Source organism: Pteropus medius, unplaced genomic scaffold, assembly GCF_902729225.1.
Source record: "Pteropus medius unplaced genomic scaffold, Ma_sr-lr_union100, whole genome shotgun sequence".
NCBI lineage: Eukaryota > Metazoa > Chordata > Mammalia > Chiroptera > Pteropodidae > Pteropus > Pteropus medius.
In genome coordinates, this window is record NW_024354500.1 from 21,866,130 (window position 1) to 21,888,210 (window position 22,081).

At 32.0% G+C, this 22,081-nt stretch overlaps 1 protein-coding gene across 7 annotated transcripts in view; it reads right to left on the reverse strand.

Moving 5' to 3' along the window:
- ADGRB3 (adhesion G protein-coupled receptor B3) overlaps window positions 1-22,081 on the reverse strand; it is a 654,835-nt gene that overhangs the window by 131,929 nt on the left and 500,825 nt on the right. For all 7 annotated transcript variants that reach the window (XM_039852889.1, XM_039852886.1, XM_039852892.1 and 4 more), the window contains 3 exons: window positions 7,934-8,060; window positions 6,266-6,369; window positions 2,179-2,281 (listed from right to left, as the gene is read on the reverse strand). In XM_039852889.1, coding sequence (XP_039708823.1) covers window positions 2,179-2,281; window positions 6,266-6,369; window positions 7,934-8,060 — 334 coding nt within the window. The remainder of the gene's footprint in view (window positions 1-2,178; window positions 2,282-6,265; window positions 6,370-7,933; window positions 8,061-22,081) is intronic.

The following is a 22,081-nucleotide window of genomic DNA, read 5'->3' on the forward strand; positions in this document are numbered from 1 at the left end:
AATTAGAAATGACAAGTAAAACAAAACTTGTCTTATCTTGCCTTTGATGTGCCTAATATTTGCAAACATTGAAAAGACATTTCCATAAAAAACAGGAACATTAATTAGAAACCTAGGAAAGCCAAAATGGGTAAGAAGAATGTAATTTCTTGGCGCTATTTTAGTTTCTGAATATAATCATCATTTAGACCTACGCAATATGATATTCACTGGTTGCAGGTAGCCATTGAGCTCTTGAAATGAAATCAGTCTGAACTGAATATATTGTGAAGTAAAAAAAAAATAAACCCAGATTATTAAGGTTTAATAAAAAATATTGTAAAATATTGTATTAACATTTAAAAATAGTAATCATATGTTAAAATGGTCATCTTTTGCATATATTGAGTTAAACGTAATATATAGTAAATCCTCATTTAACATCATCGATAGGCTCTGTGACTTTAAGCAAAACAACATTATCAGGAAACCAATTTACTACAGGCTAATTGATATAAATAAGAGTTAAGTTCCTATGGCATCCAAGATTTAATATTTTTTATTAAATATTGTTATAAAGAAACAACATTGAATGGAACGATGTTATTTGAGGATCTGCTGTATTATTAAAATTAATTTCACCTGTTTCTATTTATTTTGTTCATGTGGTTACTAAAATATTATAATTACTTATGTGGCTTGCATTTGTACTTTGCATTATATTTCTATTGGGCAACAAACAATGCAATATGTAGCAAACCTTATGGAAAATTCTACTATTTCCCCATTTAGCTCAGAATTTGTAAAAACTTTGCCACATAGCATGATACAGTTTTAAAAGCCTATTACCTGCCGAAGATCATGAAGCTTTCCATATTCTAATAAGGGGCATAACTCAGGAGTGTTTTATTTTCCTCATGCATTTCTCTTTTAAAATTTATGTTAAATGGTTGTAAAAGACTTTAATGCTTCATATTTTCTCACCTTTTAAGAAGACAGAGGAAAGAAATGGGGGGAAAAAAAAAACTATACATTCGAATTCTATGAAAGCATTTTTTTACTTCCACAGGGACTTCCTTGGGTTGCTACTGTATTTGTATATTTGTATTGACCTCCCCACCCCTCATGCCCCCTTGGGTCCTTTCTCTTGGCCCAGGGCATTATGGTTCAAGAAGAAATCTACAGAATAACCTAAGCAGCTTTCTAGGTCTTACCCAGATCCAAAATCAGATTCTTTGGGTGGGAATCATCAGTCTTATGAGGGTAGGATAGCAAAATAAACAGACTATCCATAATCCTTGACATTGATACATGTCCTACAAATATCTAATATATCAAAAGAACCTACTGAAAGTACATTTGATTTTTTAAAAATGACAGCAATGGGGAAAAATGTTCAATTATTGGCTTCAGTATTTGAAAATTTTAAAAAGCCAAAAATGATCAATATGTGTTATTAAAACAGTGTTTACCAGAATTCCTTTGAGGTAGGGATAAGTTAATTTAAGACAGTTATTACAGGTTTCTTGGGATGTATTTCAAAGTAGTTTAGTAAAGAGAATTGACAGTCATTTCTGAAACAAACATTGTCACTCAACTCAAGTCAATTCATATAAACTGGATCTATACGTTCATATTCTGCTAAAAGTGACTATGCAGTTAAAGAATTGCAGTGTTGGTTAAATATTGAAATTCTTTTGCTTAAGTAAAACGTACTGAAAGGCATAAAATCTAGAGTCACTTTCACCTAATACTTTTTTTGATTATTGGCTGTATATAATTTTGGGGTAGATTACAAGATCTATGTTACACTTGTAAGCAATTTACAGATAACTTTTAGGAAGTGGTATGTGAATAAATTAGACCAAAACACAGTCAATCCTATTATAGTTAGGATAATGAATCAAAATTTGTGCTTTTGATGTTACAAGGCTTTGAACCCATATAGCTTTGATATAATGTTTAATAAACACATATTTTTACTATTATAAACAGCCTCTCAATCCCAAGGAAATTAAGCCAAGGGAATGTATATCTGTTCTGGAATAAGCAATACTATTATACAGAAATTAATAATTTTGTTTTTAAAATAGTTCTGTCAGGATTCTCCATTTCATCTAGAATGTTTAGATTATTAATAACCAACTTTATGTCAAACCATAAACACACAGAGAGAATCAAAATAATTACCAGTCATACCTTATTATGTGTCTGAGTTTGTCCAACCAATATGAGGATGTTGGATGAGATGATAGATAGGCAGAAGTTAATTAGAATTATGGACCTCTCAGAGCGTATGTACCTAGTCAAAGAGAGAAAGAGTATCCAACTTTAAAATTCAACAGAAAGATGAAGAATTCTATATTATATAAATTGGTGGAATTCATCCAGAAAAAGAAACAATAAAATACAGCCTTTACAGGAGGAAAAAAGCATGAAAAATAGTTTTTTAAGAAATATAGATTATTCTTAGAGACCCAATTTTTTAGTGGCATGGCGCGTCTTAGAGTTTTTTAGATTCTTTTTTTTTCCTTTAGACATCAGTGGGGACAACATAGCATTTTTGACAAAGCCTAAGTTGCACACCTGTTATCAGTATAATTTTACTGGAAATATGAAATTTCTTAGAAATATATTAATTAGTATAATTACCTTTACATATACATGTATATAATATGTTAAGTATTATCACAGAAATCAATCAACAGAAACTCTGAGAACCAAAAAGAAAAATCATCGATTCTAAAGTATCCCTTGTTTTTTAAAAGGATGCCATTACTTTCATGAAACCATGAACACTTTTATCCACCATTTCATCCACTCAAGTATTTTTATGTAGTCAGGCTGCTACCTTTAGATTTTATTTTATTTTATTTTTTGAATAATTGTTCCCCCCAAAAGAAAAAAAAACTAAATGATTCTTTATCTCTAAAAACTAATCCAATCCACAAATAATAATTCATCATTGGGCTAGAAAATGACATGGCATCTGCCATATTTAACCATTATGAAAAAGTGTTTATAACAGCTATTGTATAATTTTTAAGTGCATCGAGAATGTAAGCCATGGAGAAAACTGCTCAGAATCAAATGTTCTACCACCTGTTTATCTTGAAAGGGTAACAGCTATTTTGCTTTACTGTACCTTGTAGTAAATCACTGAGTGACAGTAACAAAAAGACATACTTGTACTTGCTGTGTGTTTGAAACTGTTCAGTCTGTATTAGAACACGGAATCACTTTCCGCAGCAGGTGTAAGCTTTCCTGTGCAGTGTTAGATGTGGGTACCAGAGACCTAGAGGCACATTTTGGGAAGTAAAATCTATGGAAGTTCTTTCTTTTGCTTTGTCTTTGAGGATTGTTTAGGCAAAAGCCCCACATTTCATCAAATATTTCAGAATATAAAACAAAACAAAAACAGGAGTAACAAAAAGATACAAAAAGCCATTTTTTTTATTATTAAAGAAATTGCCTTTTTTCACAGAACAAACCTAAATAGGATTAACTAGGTTGATTCTCAATACAAAATGACCTCAAGAGTTAACTTAACCTTGTTCTTGCATCATCACTATCTAAAAATATAATAAACCACTTACTGGGATGCTGAAAACATCATCAGATATATATATGTATATATATATATATATATATGTATGTATATATATATATGCACTTATATATATGTATACATATATATATGCGTATATATATGTATATATATAGAGAGAGAGAGAGAGAAAGAGAGAAAGAGAGTGTGTGTGTGTGTGTGTGTGTGTGAGATGTAACATAAAAAGTTTAAAGGCTGCACATTGACCCTTTATATGATGTTAATGGCTTCCATGACAGCTCAAGCACACAGATGACATTATTAAAAGGGTTTCAGTGATATCATTTGCCCTGTAAATAGGAAAATCATGGTAATAAGAGACCCAGACTGACCACCCTGAAAAGTCTTTAGGTGTTTCCATTTTCATTAATAGTGAGTCACATCATTGCCTTAAAAATTGCTATAAAATGTCTCAACTTTCAACACTTTTTATAAATGTTTGATGTTTGAAACAAAATTTGTGAATATACCATTTCAATACATGAATTAAAAGGAAATTCCCAGCTACTTTTTGATATAATAATTCTACAGAACATATTTGTAGATGGAGAAACTGTAACTTAGTATATTAATTTTTTGATGAACATTTCTAATGACTACATGGAACACCAACAATTTTCAAGATCAAGAGTATATTTTATATAAAATAATTCTGATGTTCATACATTTAAAAAATCACGTTAGTTACAAATCATTAGAAAATGAAAAAAATTCAACTTGTGCTACCATAATGGTACAAGGCAAATTTAATGTTTACAAAATGCATTGAACTCGTTGTGCTATTAGATTCACTTAATAATTTATGAGTCTTAAATTCTATCAAACTATTAATATTACTTCAATTATTCTACTTGTATACAATGAGTTAACTACTAACAATCTAAATTTATGTTGTTTCTAGGTACTCTTCTATACTTCTCAGTTCCATTTCAAGTTTTAATAGATCCTTTCAAGTGTCTTAGTAATTCTTAAGAAACTATTGTAATAGATGATGTTTCTGGATTTACTGGATTAAAGAAAATTTTATTATGGACTAATCGAGTACTTCTATGACAAATTATATATATATATATATATATATATATATATATATATATATATATATATATATATATATATATAATTTATATTGGCAGTGTTTGTGCTAGTGTTAGCTATATGTATTGAGGTGTAAAGAGAAGGTAGAACTGGTGCCTGAACTCTAAATAATGGGGAATAGAAACTTAGTTCTAAAAGTTTCAGCGAATACGGGTTATGATGCTACTATGATTACCTGGTATCCTGGCCCTTAAACACTGCCTCATTTTCTGAGAAGTGGCATTCAGGCAACTGTGGGAAAGAAAGTTGCCCTTGTCCATCTTGTTCTTGCATTATCAGAATAATGCCTGTTTGACTGTGCCCTGAACCCTGGATTCTATTGTCTATGATGCAATGCCTAGACCATGTATTTCCTTTATTTCATGAGATTGTCTCACCTTGTCAGTGTTTCACTACCAGATAATTCCTTCATAGGAAGAACCTCTATTATGTAGTGTCAATGGACCAAGAATGTGTACATATTTTATTTTTATATAGAGCATGAAAATTTTCATATATTAGATGATTTAATACTCTGGACAATTAATTCTTGTCCTTAAAAGAGTAAAAAATATAATAGTAAACAATGATTTTTTTTAAAAAATGATGTTAAATAAAATGACCTTTCCTTATTAAATTATAATTATTTTTGCAATAGAATTTTTTTTATCTTAAGTAAAAGATAAGTAAAATCCTAGACTGGCTATTTTTGAAATTTTAACATTGCAATTTTTCAGGAAGTAATACAGTACTGTCTATTTACTAATACAGTAACTTTTAAAACATTTTAAATAATTGAAATAAAGAAATATTTAATATTTAAAAACTTAAAAACTCCATTTGGAAGTTTGGCCATTTGCTTATGTACCAGTTATCAATATATGAGTAGACATAATAAACTTCACAGGTCTAATAATATTAATAGAATAAAAAAAATCTTTAAAACATACTAAATTTTCATATCAAGCAGATACAATTTTAAATATTGTACAAATTTTTTCAATCATTTACCCTTGTTTATGTATTTTTATGATTTCTTTTTATCAATTTGTTAAAATCTGATTTGTTCAAAACATTCAACCAAAAATCTTTTTAGAGCATTGTGGTATTATATTAGTGCATTAATATTATAGAAAATTTTACTTATTGTCTGGAACATACTGAAAGCATATGTTTAAAACTTAAAAATTTAGGACCATATTTCTATAACAGAGTAATTAATTTAACTGTACCAATTAAACTCTCAAGCTCAATAGCAATTGGGATAAATAGAAACTACATATAGATTGAACCTGGGATATAAGAGTACCATGCTTGCGGGTAAGCAACTTGTTGATGGTACCATCATTTGAACTGGAAAGAAAAGTGTGCATGTTTTATTTATTTTCTCATAGGCAAATAGAGAAAAAAAAAAGAGGTAAACACTTTATTATTATTATTGAGCTCATTTATTATAGCTCAATGACAGCAATTATAACTGTTCTAAAAATATTTCTTCCAGTTAATGAAGAAAAAAGGAGACAAAATAATGGTTATTCTATTTCCTGATTTAACTCTTAGAAACAGAGTATTACATTTCAAGTATATTAACTGATTACATACCTCCACAATGCTGCATAAACAACTGCTAGGGTGATCAAGGCCAAGCAAGAAAGCCCACTGCCTACTATTAGGGTAACTGAAGGTGTACCAGAGGATTCCATGACCTGTAAAATAAACAAGAAACAAAAAAGAATTTTTAAATACATTAAAATAACTTCTAAACTCAGTAAAAATATCCTAACACTCAAAAATAGCCAAGATAGTTGTTATAGTTACCAGATAATTACCCAGTAACCACTCTGTTCACATATTCTCAACCTCTAAAATGACTAATTCTAGCTCCCCCTTCTCCCCTACTGTGAATAAAGGCCTTAGAGTTTTAAATACTTAATTATGACATATTCCCACTATGGCTTTCTAAAATAAATAACTAAAACTACCAATTGGTCAACAGCCACATGTTAAATTTTCTCTAGCTAAAATTTAAGCCAGTATTCATTTTTCTTCAACTAAGTACATTTCAATTATTTCACAATATGTTTTTTGGTAAAATTTACTTTGATCTTCTCATTTACAACTCATTATATGACCTGAATCTGGTACCTAAATATTAAAAATTTTTCAAACTTTCTGACTTTTGACAACTTTTTTCTAAGTCAACTGTTCTCTCATTTCATTTCACTTGCTTGGTCTCTAAGGACACAGAAGACAATCAAATTTCAAGACCTTAGAATATCTTTTGTGATTTTTTTTTTGCTATGAATAAAATATGCAGAGATAATTTTCACAATGCCAATATCAGCCCCTAAATACATGACCTTGAAAAATAAGCCTTATATCTTTTAAAACATTACAATTATAAGCAGTAACAATATGAGAGGTTTCTTAGACACTAACATGATACTAACTAATCTGTTCTTTTTCATATTTTTAACATATAAAGTTTGAAGAAATGCACTTTAAGATCAAGTGTGTTCCAAACCTTAGCTATGCACTTTAAATTATATTAGGTAGCTTTTTTTTGTCATCAAAATAAGTAAGAGAGTGATGCATATTTAGGCCAAATTTAGACAGAAAGTCACAGTAATCTTAATTATTTTTCAGTATTTCAGTTTTTAAAATAATTTTTAACATATTTGAGGAGGATATTATTTTTTCTTTTAGACCATCTACTTCAGAAAATAGTTTTACAAATCTATATACTTTTAAGGAATGATTTTACAGTTTTTGACAGTCCATGCTTTCATGAAAACTTTATTTGACTTAAAAAAAATTAAATATCCGAGGGCACCCCCCAAAACCTATACTGAAAATATCCAATGCAGATATATGCAATGTGTTTGGCTGTAGTGTCTGGGGTCTTCATTCTACTACAAACAGTATCTTCACAAATTCCCCAGAACAGCTTTTCGGTTATAAAATAAAGGTTAAGTTGACAATTATTTTTATTTAAAAGTTTGTAGCATATTAGTAATATGATTGGAGCATATCCTCAAAACTATCATGCAGAAATTTCAAGTTAGAAGACATGAAATTGAGTAGAATTTACTTATAGCACACCAACGACGATTCATTTCACCAAACTACTGTAGCTAAGGAGGAGACGAACCCAATTTTGCCACCCTGCAACATTTTCCATTTCCCCATTAAAATGCAGTTCCCTGGAGAAACACTAGCCACAATATCCCTGCCTTTGCATTAAAGCCGTGTTTTCCCTTTGTTACTTACTATTTCTCTAGGTTGCTGAGCCAAAATGGCGAAGGTAGAGAGACGATCACATAAGCATTTCGTATGGGATGCATCGGTAAGCACAGTTTTACATCCCTGGGTGGACCACGTTCCCAAAGAATCGTTCCTGCAAAGCGGGGGAGATCGGGATAAATACTCCTGTCAAATCCGTAAAGAAGAAAATGCAGTTTAATTAAGAGAATCGTCTACTGTAATTCCCGTACAGGAAAAAAAAAATCTACTTGTAGAACAGGACGTAATTTAGATGCATCTCCAGTAATGCAAAGCGAGAGTGTTTGGAAAAAGCAAGCAGGCAGTGGTGCGGCGTGCAGAGAACTGTCCAGCGCCGGGGGTGCTGAAACCGGGACTAGCTCTGTCCAGCCCTCTGAGAAGAGCAGCAGCGGCAGCGGCAGCGGCAGCACGAGGAGCCGCCAAAGCGTTGGCAGGCACTTCCTATGCTCATCGGATCGTTTCAAACACTCAGAGTGTAAAGAGGCTTTTCATATTTCATATCAGCTCTGATTCCTGTCCCATATTTTTGGATCGTGAATGCTTGCTTTTAAAATGCGAATTTCTCTGAAAAGCCTGCCTAAAAGGTTATGCAGCTTGGGTAGGGTGATAGGATCTTCTCCGCTGCTGGTTAGGGATTTTTCCTCCCTTTAGAATTAGCTGCTGTGAAAATTTCACCCTGGAAACGGGAAACAGCAGCAGTGGCATCAGCTGGTTCCGATTCTCACTGTCTATGCCTAGTAGCCTAGTATCCAGGGAAGGGGTGGGTTTCAGACATAAGCTTTCCACTCCATACTTCACTCAGCCCAACACACCTTCGAAGCCCTTGACATTTCTTCCCCTGTCCTTCTTTGCCCTGGGGTAGAAGCATTAAGCTAACTCCAAGTAGCTAGAACGTTTAGAGGAATAACCCCACCCCCAAAGTCTGAAAGGAAAGGGGAAAGAGGGCCTGTTTCAATTTTCTCTTTGGTGTAGCCATTCAAAATTCTAAAGCATATGGTTTATTTTCCACCCCAGCAGAACAATAAAAATGGTATCAACCTACGCCTTCTTAGGGGGAAGAAGGATGGGGGGACAACCCTTCCACCTCCAGCTGAACTAATACTCTACAGGAAGAGACAGAAAAGAAAAAAAAATGCTATCTAGTTTAACCAATCAACTTTATTATCATTACACGTGTTATATACTGATTGCACCAATTGTCACCTCCCCTCCACCAGGCATGGAAACTCTCCAACTAGCAAACCTGTGTGTTTAATTTCAAACCAAGTTACTATCTGTTAAAATTACTCTAAAACTCAAAGAGGATAACACATGGTTTGATGTTAATTTTTATATGGTACTTTTGATTTCACCTACTTCACCTCTGAATGCCTAAAGCTATTTGATTAAATTTGCATGCAGTCTATTTCTAAGAGATTTCAACGAAGGGCTTCTCTGTGATAGTTGGATTTCCAAGTTGAGCTACAGAATATAATTTATACAATCTCTTTTTGGTGTCTAGAAGCAATATCTTTTAATATTCGTCATCTGATATCATTATTATTCACAGCTCAAAATACTCTTAATAACAACTTCTTTTTAGAAGGAATACACTGTATTTAGAAAGAGCTACATAAAAATTACACCGAAGTTTACCCAAATACTTCTAAGTATTAGCCAATTAAAAATTTGGTGTCTTCTTTCTCTGATGTCATGTAATGATGTCAGATTAAAAAATGTATATTTATCAATTATACTTTCAATCACCTGCAGCCGTATTAAATTCTGATTCCACCTAACCATGGCAGCACTTCAATTTATTTCATTAGCTGTCTCTTCTTGTGACAAAGTTAAGGCCAAATGAAGAACATTTATCTTAACTGATTAAAGTTTAAAGAAGATAGACTTAAGACAATCTGACATGTTTTAAAACACAACATCTGCATTATTCACCCTGGATGACAGCTTTAGTTTAATGCAGTATCTGTGCTTTCAAGATGGAGTCCAGTATTTAAACTTTCACATTATGTGGTTATGTCCAGTAAGCCATTTCAAAGTCTTAACAAGGAAAAAACTTTACTTTAAATAAGATCTCATATAAAAAAAAGTTATATATTCATATCTACACAATGATGGTTTATTTACTCAAGGAAATGTTAGCATTACTAAACTGTGGCTGTCAGATATAAAGTCCATGTTTAATATAATGTTGTTAGACTCTGAAGATCATGTAAATTTTACATGACATCCTTAGAAAAGTAGGTCAATTTACTTTGTACAATGATTGCATTGCTGACCTGGCCCAGATCGAGGCAAAATTGAGACAATAATGACACTGGTCTCCATGTCTTTCATTCCCCGCAGCATGAAATGCTTCTAATCACACTCATCCCCTTCTCGTGTATACCTTTTCTTGAGGCTACATAACCTCTTTCCTTAACTTTCTTTGGAATTATTATCCCTTTGTTGACTTAATGATTAAACAAATGGATAATAATATAAATGAGTGCAGCGTGATATGTTCTTTCCAGTTTAAAATAAAAAACAAAACACAAAATAATGCATCAGATAATGCATCTGATAGGAGAACACCAGAATTTGTAAAAGAATAGAAGATCTTAAAAGATGAGGGGGTAACTGCCAATTCTACATTTGGTCACCCTCAAGAGCAGAGTAATAAGATGCCATTCTGATTAGTATTAAGAGTAATGTGGTGCCATTCTGACACTAAATTTAATATTGCTTCATAAAACCTCTTGGTATTTTAAAACTATGTAAAATTCATATAAATCGGTTTTTAAATCACTAGCATACATGTCACTATTATTACAAAACCAATAGTAAGTGTCATTTGTATTTTCAAACATTTCATAGCTTATTCCTACTGTACAAAATTCTTTGAAAGCAAGGTACATGTGTCTGATTGATTTCAGGGAGACCTTATAAAGCAAACTGATATGTTGTAGAGTTAATGTGAAGCAAAACAGCTCCCCCAGTTCTCCACATAACAAGATTTTTAAACATGTGGGCTATTTCAGCAGTCACATTATTCATCTAGTGTCATAATTTTGCATGCTATGATTAATGGTATATCTGTGAATTACTTAGTTATTAAATTTAGGTTATCGTCAATAGGGCAAACGAATACAATGAAATATGTATGAGCATTAAAGATAATAAGAATAACCAACTGACGATGTCAGAAGTGAACACAGAATGATGATACAGACGTACACATTACACTAAAAATCATATATTTCTTGTTCATGGCATCCTTTCTGAGCATTACATTTTTTTTTCAAATAGTTTTCAAAAACAACTAGGCCTGCAAAAATTCCATACAACTAGAACATTCTTTGTTGGTTACACCTACATTTACCCATGTTAGCTGTTAGCTGTCATCTGTACTTCTTTTCCTTTTGCCTGGCTAAAAGAAGATTATGTCTGTCCCAAGTATTCAAAAGTACACATGCACAAGCACAGAATTGTGTGAAAATATAAGACACGAAATCTATTACTTCCCAAGTTAATATATTTTAAAGGCCTTTTCCCCAATTTCCCAAGAATCTACAGTTTCTTTTTGGGTCTGAGTATATTGTTGGGTTCTTGCTTTTATGGGAGCTTAAGTAATATAGTATGTGGAATTATTCTCTAGTATTCAAGATTATAGAAAAAAATATCTATTTACACCAATGAAAAGTTTTTAGTGAAAAACTAGTAACAAAATATTATAGTGACACATTTCAAAACTGTTTCAAGAAATCAAACTTCTATCTTTTGAAATACCATTATATATTCTACTTGAATCAGTCTTTTATAAAACTGTCTATTCTGCTTCATAATAAATCAATGTGTAAAGTATTTATTATGAATAAGTTATACACTTCAGGTTTATTATCTCTTAGGATATTAATGATCCATTTATTCAAAATCTAAATAGCTACAATATCGATTTAAAAAAGAATTACAACTTCTTAGTACACTGTCTTTACAATGCAGGCATACTGAAAGAAAGTGTTTTCCAATTACAACATTGTTAATTTCTAAGAATTAATTAAATCTATGCTATTTTAAATGTATATGTTACATTATGAACAATGTATACAAATGAATAACGTATAGAGATGGCTTCTGTTGCAAATTATTCTCATAATACAGAACATTTTAGAGTACAGATGAGAAGATGTTCTCAATTTTGAGTAGAAATAGTCTTTGTAATTTCTATTTTTCAGGACATAGCAAATACTAAAAACATTAGTATCTCTAGCAATTATTATTACTATGTCAAAACACAGTGAATCATTAAGTTAGAAAGTTTTGCTAGAAGTAACCTTAGTGATCATCTAGCCCATTGGTTTTCAACACTTGCTGTACATTAAAGTTACCTGGAAATCTTTAAAAATTAAACCCTGAGGTGAGGCCTGGCCATTGTTACTTTTATTACCACTACTTTTAACGCTCCTCAAATGACTGTAGTATGCAGCTATGGTTGAGAACCACAGGTCTATCTCAACCACTTAGTTTTATAGATAAGGAAAATAAAGTGTGGTAAATTCAGAAAAGCTATTTTAAGTCACAGAGAAGCAAAGCTGGCCTTTTCATTTCCAGAAAAGAATTTTTTTAATGCTAAAGTTTAATTGTCATGTTTTCAAACAGAATGAAATGAATATGTCCTATGGAGTTATAAGATCTGAAATGTCATGCCTTTTTACACTTGCAAACATTGTGGCATCAGTGTCACACTTTTAACAAATTATGAGTTAACAATAGATAAAATTAACTAAAGATAGTCAGACTCTATGCTTCACATTCTATTTTTTAAAATGATATATCCTATGACATATTAAATAAAAATATTGATTTTATACCAATTTTTCATGACATAAAGCATCTTCCATCTCTTTAGTGATATCGCTTACTGTTTCAGGTGATACAAAAGTTTAAATTCCAAATTCTGAAAACATAAGAATGGGTAAAATTTGTAAGTTCCTTTTTCCTTCTAAAAGTGATATGCTCTGCATTTTGATTCAATGGAAGATTGTGATTCAAAGTTATTTTTATATTAATTATCATAATGTCTTTATATAGTATCATATACTAGTGTGTTTATATACATATGTGTGTATACATATTATAGTATTATATGCTAGTGTGTGTGCATATATATGTGTGTACACACACACACACACACACACACACACACACACACACACATATATATATATTTCTATAAAAAGAGTAACACCTACACAAGCATATATACTTCACTCTACTCACTGGGATGAAATTTAGAAGCAGATACTTTGCTACCACCAGAAAGTACATTTACTGTCCACTATGCTAGGCCTGGAATTAGTCATGGCTCTACCACATCATAACACCAGATTTCCAATTTGTTACCTAGAAATAAAGTAGTTCCAGGAATACTCTACACTTAGATCTTCCCCAAACTCCTCTGTGCCTATTAATACTTTCCATCCAACAGCTGATAAATTCACCTTTCTTCATTTATAAAATTAACACTCTCCACACCACAGTAGAATATAAGTCCTTTTGTGACTATATCTTGTTTGACTTTGAATTTCTGACATACTGCTTTTTACTTAGTAGAGACTTAAAATGATAACGGTCAATTAATTTAATAATTATTTACATTTCAAGGGATGGCTTTTAATACTGCTGGATATAGGTTGTCTTAGCCCTAATTCTTTTGCTATCTTTGAGCAAATAACAGATATTCAATCTGAAGAGTATCAATGGACCTTAACAGGCTCATCTACTAGCTTTTGGTCTTCAAACATTGTGTGATGATGAACTCTGAAAGACTCAGCATTCCTGTAGTGATTATGCTCAATCCAGAAGCAAGGCTTGAGTCTGCACTAACAAGTCAATAAGTATTTACTGACTGCTTTTCAAATGCCAAAGTAGAAGACACACATTAAAAACAAAAACAATTTCTTTTTCAGGGAAGCTGAAAATCTGGTTGAGAAGACTATACAATCCAAAAATGTTTTCTGCCTTATTAGTTCTAAAAATTATTTCAGAAAAATGCTGTCAGTTCTACCCTTATATTCCAAACCATTATCATCTTTCCTCTGCATAAATCTCATCACTGTGCCCCTTGTGTCCATTCTTGCCACCTTACCCTGAAATTCAGTTTCAATTCAGCAGCCGGAGAGATCCTGTTGACACATATGCTCAGAACTCCCAACAATTCTTCCAATCTCACTTGGAGTAAAAGACAAAGCCCTAATAATGGCCTACAAGGACCTTTACAACTTCTCTACCTTCATCTCCTAACACACTTGCCTTTTTTCATGTTTTCCAAGGACATTAAATTCAATGTTTTTACACCTTGGTACTTTGTGCTGGCAATTCTTTTGGCCCAGAATGTACTCCTCAAAAATATTCATATGGAGTATGGTCTCACATCATGTAACTCCCTGCCCTTATGTCCTCCTACCAGAGATGATATCATTGACTATCCAAGATAAGATAGTAACTCACCATCTGCAGTAAGTTAAAAATGGGCAAAAGTTCTATATAACTCTTTTTATCAAGAAGTGGAGTTTACTTCCTCTTCATTTGAATTTTGGTAAGCCCAGTGACTTGATTTGGCAGCAGAATGCAGTGGAAGTAATGTGTGAATTCTGAGCCTAGGCATTCAAGAGGTCTTACAGTTTCTATTCTTATCTTGAAATTCTGCTATCATGCGAGGTAGCTCAGGCTAGCCTCATTGAGGGTGAGAGACTGGAACGGAGTATCAGCCATGTAAATGAGGCTACATTAGATCATTCAGCTCCAGGCTAAATTGCCAGATAACTACAGCCTCATAAATGACACCGAATGAGATCGGCAGAAGAACCAACCAGAGGAACTCGATCGAACAGCTAAACCATAGAATCGTGAGCAAATAAAATGGTTGTTGTTCTAAGATTTGAAGTAGTGTGTTATATAATAAAACATACACTTTCCAAGAATTTTCTACATGCCCTTTGTCCTTACCCTAACCGGTTGTTGTTCTTATCACATCTAATATATATGTATAGTTAAATCTATACATATATATACTATATAATAACTATACATAATATATATGTATAGTTACAGTACTTATCACATCTAATATATATGTATAGTTAAATCGATTTTTGTTTGTCTTTGCTTACTACAATTTAAGCTTCATGAGGACAGGAGGGTTATGCTCACTTCAATATTCTCAGATCCTAAAACAGTGCTTGACACATTGTAGGTGCTCAATAAATATTTGTTGAATGAGTGCCTGGTACAGAGTCTGACCTGATATAGTTAAACTTTGTCACACCATTAATTCATTTGTTCATTTAACAAATATTCCTTCACCATGTAATATGATGTAGACACTTTGCTTTTGGAGCCTGAGAGCTTCAGTGGAAATTATCCATTGTGTCACTGCTTCTCTGTCGTAAAAGACACATTAAAACCAAGAATATGTTACTCTGGAGGGTCATTAAACATTATTTACAAGAATAGTAGCATCAGTTTTATTGCAAATAATATCTTTATTTACTTTTTAAATTGTGATAAGAACACTTAATACGAGATCTGTCCTCTTAACCAATTTTTATATGTACAATACAATATCAACTATAGGCGCAATGTTGTGTAGCAAATCTCTAGAAGTCATTCATCTTGAATGACTGAAATTTAATACCTGTTGAACAGAAACTTCCCATTTTCCCCTTCCCCTAGCTCCTGGCAACCACATTTCAAAAGTACAGGAAACAAAAGCAAAAACAGACAAGGGGACTATATTAAACTGCAAAGCTTCTGCACAGCAAAGGGAACGATTATCAAAGTGAAATGGCAATCTATGAAATGGGGGGAAATACCTGCAAACAATATATAAGGGGTTAATATCCTAAATAAACAAGGAACTCCTAAAATTCAATACTAATAAATAAATAAATACATAAATAGATCAAAAAGTGAGCCAAGTATGTTTTTTTTGTTGTTTTTTTAAATTGGAAATAGAGTAGAAAGGAGTATGGGAGGGAAGAACATTAAAGAAGCCAATCTACTGAGTTATAAATATGTATAAATATCTTCACTATAATTTATTAATAATTAAAGGTTAAAATATGCCAGCTGACATCATTAATTAATCAATAGGCAAATAACAATAATCACACTAATGAAAATAACAGTTAGTATTTATTGTGTCTCCTCAATGTTAGCTGTTGTGGCTAGATACTTTAAATACTTTTTTTAAAGCCTTAAAATATCAAGGTAGATATTATTACATTCCCAGATAGGAAAATAGAGTCAAAAAGAGCTAATGCCTCCAAGCAAGATGATGAGGACTCTAGAAGTAAAAGAGCCTGGAGCTGGAAGTTGCCTGGATATTTCAATCTGCGTAACAACCCTGTAAGCCCTGGACTGCCTACTATTGGCTTTATTATTATATATGCTTAAAAGAAATAAATGGAGCTAAGAGATTGAGACATTCCTAAAGCCATTTGGCTGGTAAGGGGTGTGCCAAGAATTGAGCCAAGTCTGCATGACTTCAGAGCAGTCAGCCCTTCCTGTTCTCTCAGTGAGGGGTGGATACAATGAGAGAACACGGCCAGAGTTAGGAACAGAGGGAGAGCACCCAGAAAGGGTGATGGCATTTTGGGAATTAAAATTTCACAGTAAATAAGTAGGGAAGATCTCTTGAAAAAGTGATTAGTCAAATGAATAAGAATAATAATAATAAATAATGAGAATAATTAAGAGAATAAAAAGATGTAGCTTGAGAATGGTCATCATGAACATTGAAGAGGACCCTGAGAACATTTGAGATAACAATTTTAGAAAAGGGCTCAGACAGAAACTAGATTTCTAGATTTAAAAAAGGAATCTTGCGGTATCAAAGAGTTCAGTAACAAAAGGACAAACGTTGCATATGGGTCATATAGCACAGAAAAATAAAATTTTTGTCAATTATGATTTTGCTTTGTGGTAGGAATAAATTTAACACCTTGCAATGCAGGCAACACAGTCCACGAAGAGAGAATCATACAGCAATGCAGCAATGATGAGACAGAAGTTCTACAATTTGATTCAGAGTATTGATGAGAGTGTTGATATTAGAAAGATGAAGGAAAAAAAATCTACTGAAACTCCAAGGAAAAAAGCATTATTCCTTTCAATAAAATGGAAGAAAATCCAAGAATAAAGTTTCATGTATATCATTTTAGGCCTTTTTTCCTCAGAAAATTTCCCAAAATTTGTTTAGACCATTAAAAAAAAAAAAGAGCAGAATCTGATGTAGGCAGGAAAAAAGAGACAGTTTGGGGGAAATGGAAATAGAATTCTGAATGAAACTTAAGAGGACTGCTTTAATATACTTCAGTTAATTGATAAATTATGCATGGTATGTCTAACAAAATCACAAAATACACTTTAGTTCTGTAATATTACTAGATTAAGAAAGATTTTTAGTCACCCTTGAGTATAGGTAAGGCCAAATCTTAATTTTTTTTTCTCATTTATTTTTAAAAGACTTTAAAATGTCATGAACATTGAATGTTAGTTAATCTCAAAATCACAAAATAATTCATTTTATTTAGATATTTTTTCCCTTAAAAAAAAAACTGTTTATCTGGATTAGTAACCGAATTTCACTTTGATATAATTTGCAACAGCTGAGATGTACAACCTGAGAAAAGGGATTACTGAAATAAATTAGAGCAAATTTAAATATACATTACTTTCCACATTAGTTCTTAGATAATCTAGACTCAAATCCAGTCCTAAGTTACGGCTATACCATTGTAAAATTTCTAAAACAATATGCATCTAAGATTTCACCAATTTAAAATTAATTTGCTCATTTCCTCATTCTAATGATTTTGTTTCATATTCCTTTTATAGAGGATTACTCCCAAATGTGTAATATACGCATAAAGAAAAGAGTAGAAATATATGTGACAAAATAATTAATAGTAATTGTCTCAGGGTATTGAATTATGAGTATTATTTTTTGCTTCTTTACTTCTTTTGTACCTTTGTGTTTTTACCATATAACTATATTACCTCTATAATCAGAAAAAAAATTATTTTGAGAGTCAGAAAGAAAATTATATAAAACAGTATCAAGCTAACATATGATTATCAGAAGATTAATTCTTTTAGTCTTTATTTATAGGAAATGAATATTCCTTCTGAAGTACTTTTATAACTTGAACCAAAATAGTCCCCTTTCCAGAAAACTAAAGGAGATAACATTAAGGAGAATCTGTATATAGCTTTCAAAAATGTATTTGTATTTGTATGTAATTTAACAATATGAAAGTTTCAATTTCAGATGGATTGTCCAAGTCTTTTATTTTTGGATATCAAGTCATTTTATAGCATATGAATATTTTCTCTTATACTATGGTAGCATTATGGTTCATTGAATTGAATTAATAATCATTCAATTCATAGACCAATGTTCATTCTTATTACTTTCTGCTATTTACCAAGGATGTAATCTTATGTAATCTCTTGCTAAAGTTATATAAATAATCTACCCAGATTTCTAGTGATAAGGTAGACTTTGCAAATTGATATTTAACCACTGACTTACAATGGTCATCTTTAAACTTTAACCATTATTTTGTGGAAAACCCAGGGAAAAGACAGTTTACAAGAAAGCACATAGCTATTAGACCTGCAAGTATAGGCCAACTGTTTCTCCTAAAAATGTAAACTATATATCTTGGGAATAGATTATAAGAGTTGTGACTTCTTTCATTGTTCCTAATACCTCTAAGTCAAATCATTGTACTGTTAAACATGACTACCAAAAATGTTTTGTAAAACATTATAGAAGGTACGTCTATAATTCATAGCAGTTTTCTATAGGTTAAAACTCTGGTACAAAAATTTTCAACAGCAGAATCACTGAGTAAGCATCTTAGGGAGCTATTTGTATTATTTAACTCCCCCTCCCCGCCATTCCATTTGAAATTATAATTCTGATGTGGGTTGGCTGTAAGCTGATCTAGTCAAGCTTTTGGCACTGGGTCACAGGTTGGCTGTTTTCTAAGTTAAAAATCTGAGCACGTGACTGCAATCTTAACACAAAATGGAGGATAGTTCTCAACAATTTAGTGTTGAGACGTGAAACTGATACATCTATTAGAGGTTGAAGGCTCATTCGCTTAAAATTCTGATGCTTTATTTCTAGAATAAAGGTAGAAATGTGTGACTGATATCAGAGTTAGTTTTAAGAAATTGAAAAATTTAAATCTTGAGTTAATTATACTTCAAAAAATATAATTCATCATTGCCTACATAGAAAACGCAAAAATGAGAGATCACTGAACATTTATATAGTTTAAATGACAATTTGGATGATATGATAGTCTTAGAACTCTGAGAAAGGGAGTATTAGAAGAATATTTCCCTTCTCACTTCCTCTGTGCTTATGCAATTTGGGAACCTGGATATTAGTAGAAAGAAATGAACATGATTGGAGTGGTAGAACAAAGTATCTATAAACATAGAAATGAAATAAAATGGTGTGTACATAGAAAACTGGATTCAATTAAAATATAGATTAAGAAAATCTGTTCACATCAAGTGATTTAGTCATATATTCAATCAATTAATGTTAATTTTGCACCAACCCCAATATTACTCATTTGCAACTATTGAATTCTTTAAAAACTAATCGATATCCCAGCACTGCAGTGTTTAAAGTGAAAAGGCTCACTTGATATAAGCCATGCTACAAATATTTTGTACCTGCTTGATGACAGAGATAAGTACATGCACCAAATCAAACTTTATAACAATGGCTTCAGTAAATACTAGATAAAGTTTTCACGCTTTTTTTTCTAATTAAAATTATACTTTGAATTTGTTTGACTAGTTTCAAAAGAGCTTGCCAATTTTGCTCCCTTTACATCATCTATAGAATGTATGGGAAAACAAAAATCTTTATCCTGCATATAGTTTTTCTTTCTTTTTTTGTCTGTTTGTTTGTTTTGCTTTTTTTAAAGTTACAGATGTGGCAAAGAGAATCTTGGCTTTTGGTTTCAGGTGCATTACTAGCAGAGTGTGAAAACGCATTGGAGAAAATCTCCAATCAAACCTGGGTTTCTGTCCTCATTGATAAAATTAGACAGTTGCATGTTCTATCTATCTTATAGGAACATTGTGTTGATGAAACTCAAAATAATGGATATCCTCACCAATCATTTATTTATTAGTTATATGGGCCAGGCATTTATTACAGGAATGAAAATAATTTTTCTAAAAGTTAAAAGTTCTATATAAATGCAATATATTATCACGATGATTACATATATCATTTTATTGACCAGAAAACCGGGTCAGAGGAATTAAATGACACAAACAAGATTATCCATCAAAGATTATTTTTCTTATGGTGGCACCATAACATTACTAGGTTTAACAGGGTATACTACAGTGAAGATTTGGAAGACCCAAAGTTAAAAGCAATAGAGTAATTAATATCATCTATGAAGAAAAGAGATGATATAAATTGATTTTCACCATTAATTGTAATTGTTACTATAAATATTTTAAGAACTGAAAATAGAACCTTGGATTAGCAAATCTCTTTGGGATCATATAGCCACACAGCCAACAGCTAAATCACATATTGTTTTTAAGTCATGGGTGGCTAGTGAAATATCAAGAGAAAAATTATATACTACTAGGGGAGGAATCTATGTCATATCCTCACATGGAATGCAAAGGATGTAATTTTTCTATCTCCTAAACACTGCCATTACTAAGAAATTATCAATGGAAACATGCCATTCAAAGCACATTATTTAGAAATTATGAGTATTTAAAATAAAGGCTCTGGTCAAGGGTAACAACATAAAATTACAAAAATGCAGGGATTTCTACAAATTTCTAGCTTTGAGGAAACTTGAAGATAGATCTCTTTTATGGGAGGCCATAAATTACCCACCTCCCACAAAACAAAAAAAATTGTTAGGTACGTGAGGGTAAAGTAGCTGGGACTTCTGATAAGTGTTCACAGAGAAAGTACTGTCCTAAGACTTCAGAACATCTCATACTTCACACCTGGTCAGCCATTTGCCAAACTATCTACACTCTTGACTACATGGCAATTGGACTAGAGTGTAGCAATGGAAAAGCAATGGAAGCCTGTGTTTAATTCCTTACTGACAGTACATGCAGAAAGGATAATAAAGAGGCAAGAGTGTCTTTGAATGAATCATATAACATGGCTTTTTTTTTTTTAAGTTCAGTGCTTAATGATGCTTAAGGTTTAAGCTGATTTTAAAATTCTGATTAAAAAATTGAAAAGACAGTATTCTTCTATGAATTTATGAGTAGGTAAAATTAAGCCTTTTGAGGTTCTGACTTAGACATTTTAAGAAACTGACTTTTATAATTTGGAGAATATAAAATTTTGCTTTAACCTTATACATTGTAAATTTATATAAAATGTTTCAGTGCCCCCCCCTTTTTTTTTGGCGCTTGGTACGGTACTAGGCATAGAGATTTCAAAGACTAAAAGATAAACATAGTCCCTGCCCTCAAATATAATGTGGAGACAAATATATAGCTTGTCCACTCTCATCTCCAAGTAAGAAAATTCCAAAACCTATATAATACAATTAGAAAATGCAGGAGTGTGGCTAGTGCTCTGATGACAAAGGGAAAATACATGAGTCCACTTCTCAAAAACTTGGCATTTAAAGAAATACATGTTGCCATGTATTTAAGTGAATGTGTATTCTATCTTCCTATCACGCTGCTGCTCCTCTGGTACTTTGGCTTTTTAATACATTAATAGGGCAAGCAGTAAAAATTCATGGTTGAAGGACAGCGCTGAACCCTCCATGGCGTAATTAACATTTTAATGAGCAGTCAAGGCCTTTCCTGTTTTGGATCTCAACTGTGTGTCTCCTGAGTGTATCTCAATATGTTGAGCTCAAAGAATGAAGTGGTTCTTAGTGAGATTTTAGACCAAAGTAGATCAGATAGGCCACAGTTTCAGCTTTATACTGCTCTCTTCTTTGTTAGTAGAGCTCTCTTATATTTGAATGTCAGGTCAGAGTCCAACAGATCATTTTCAGCTCTGGTTTTTTAGCATGCACAAAAATTGTATCCAGAACATTTACATTCCAGGAGCGGTTA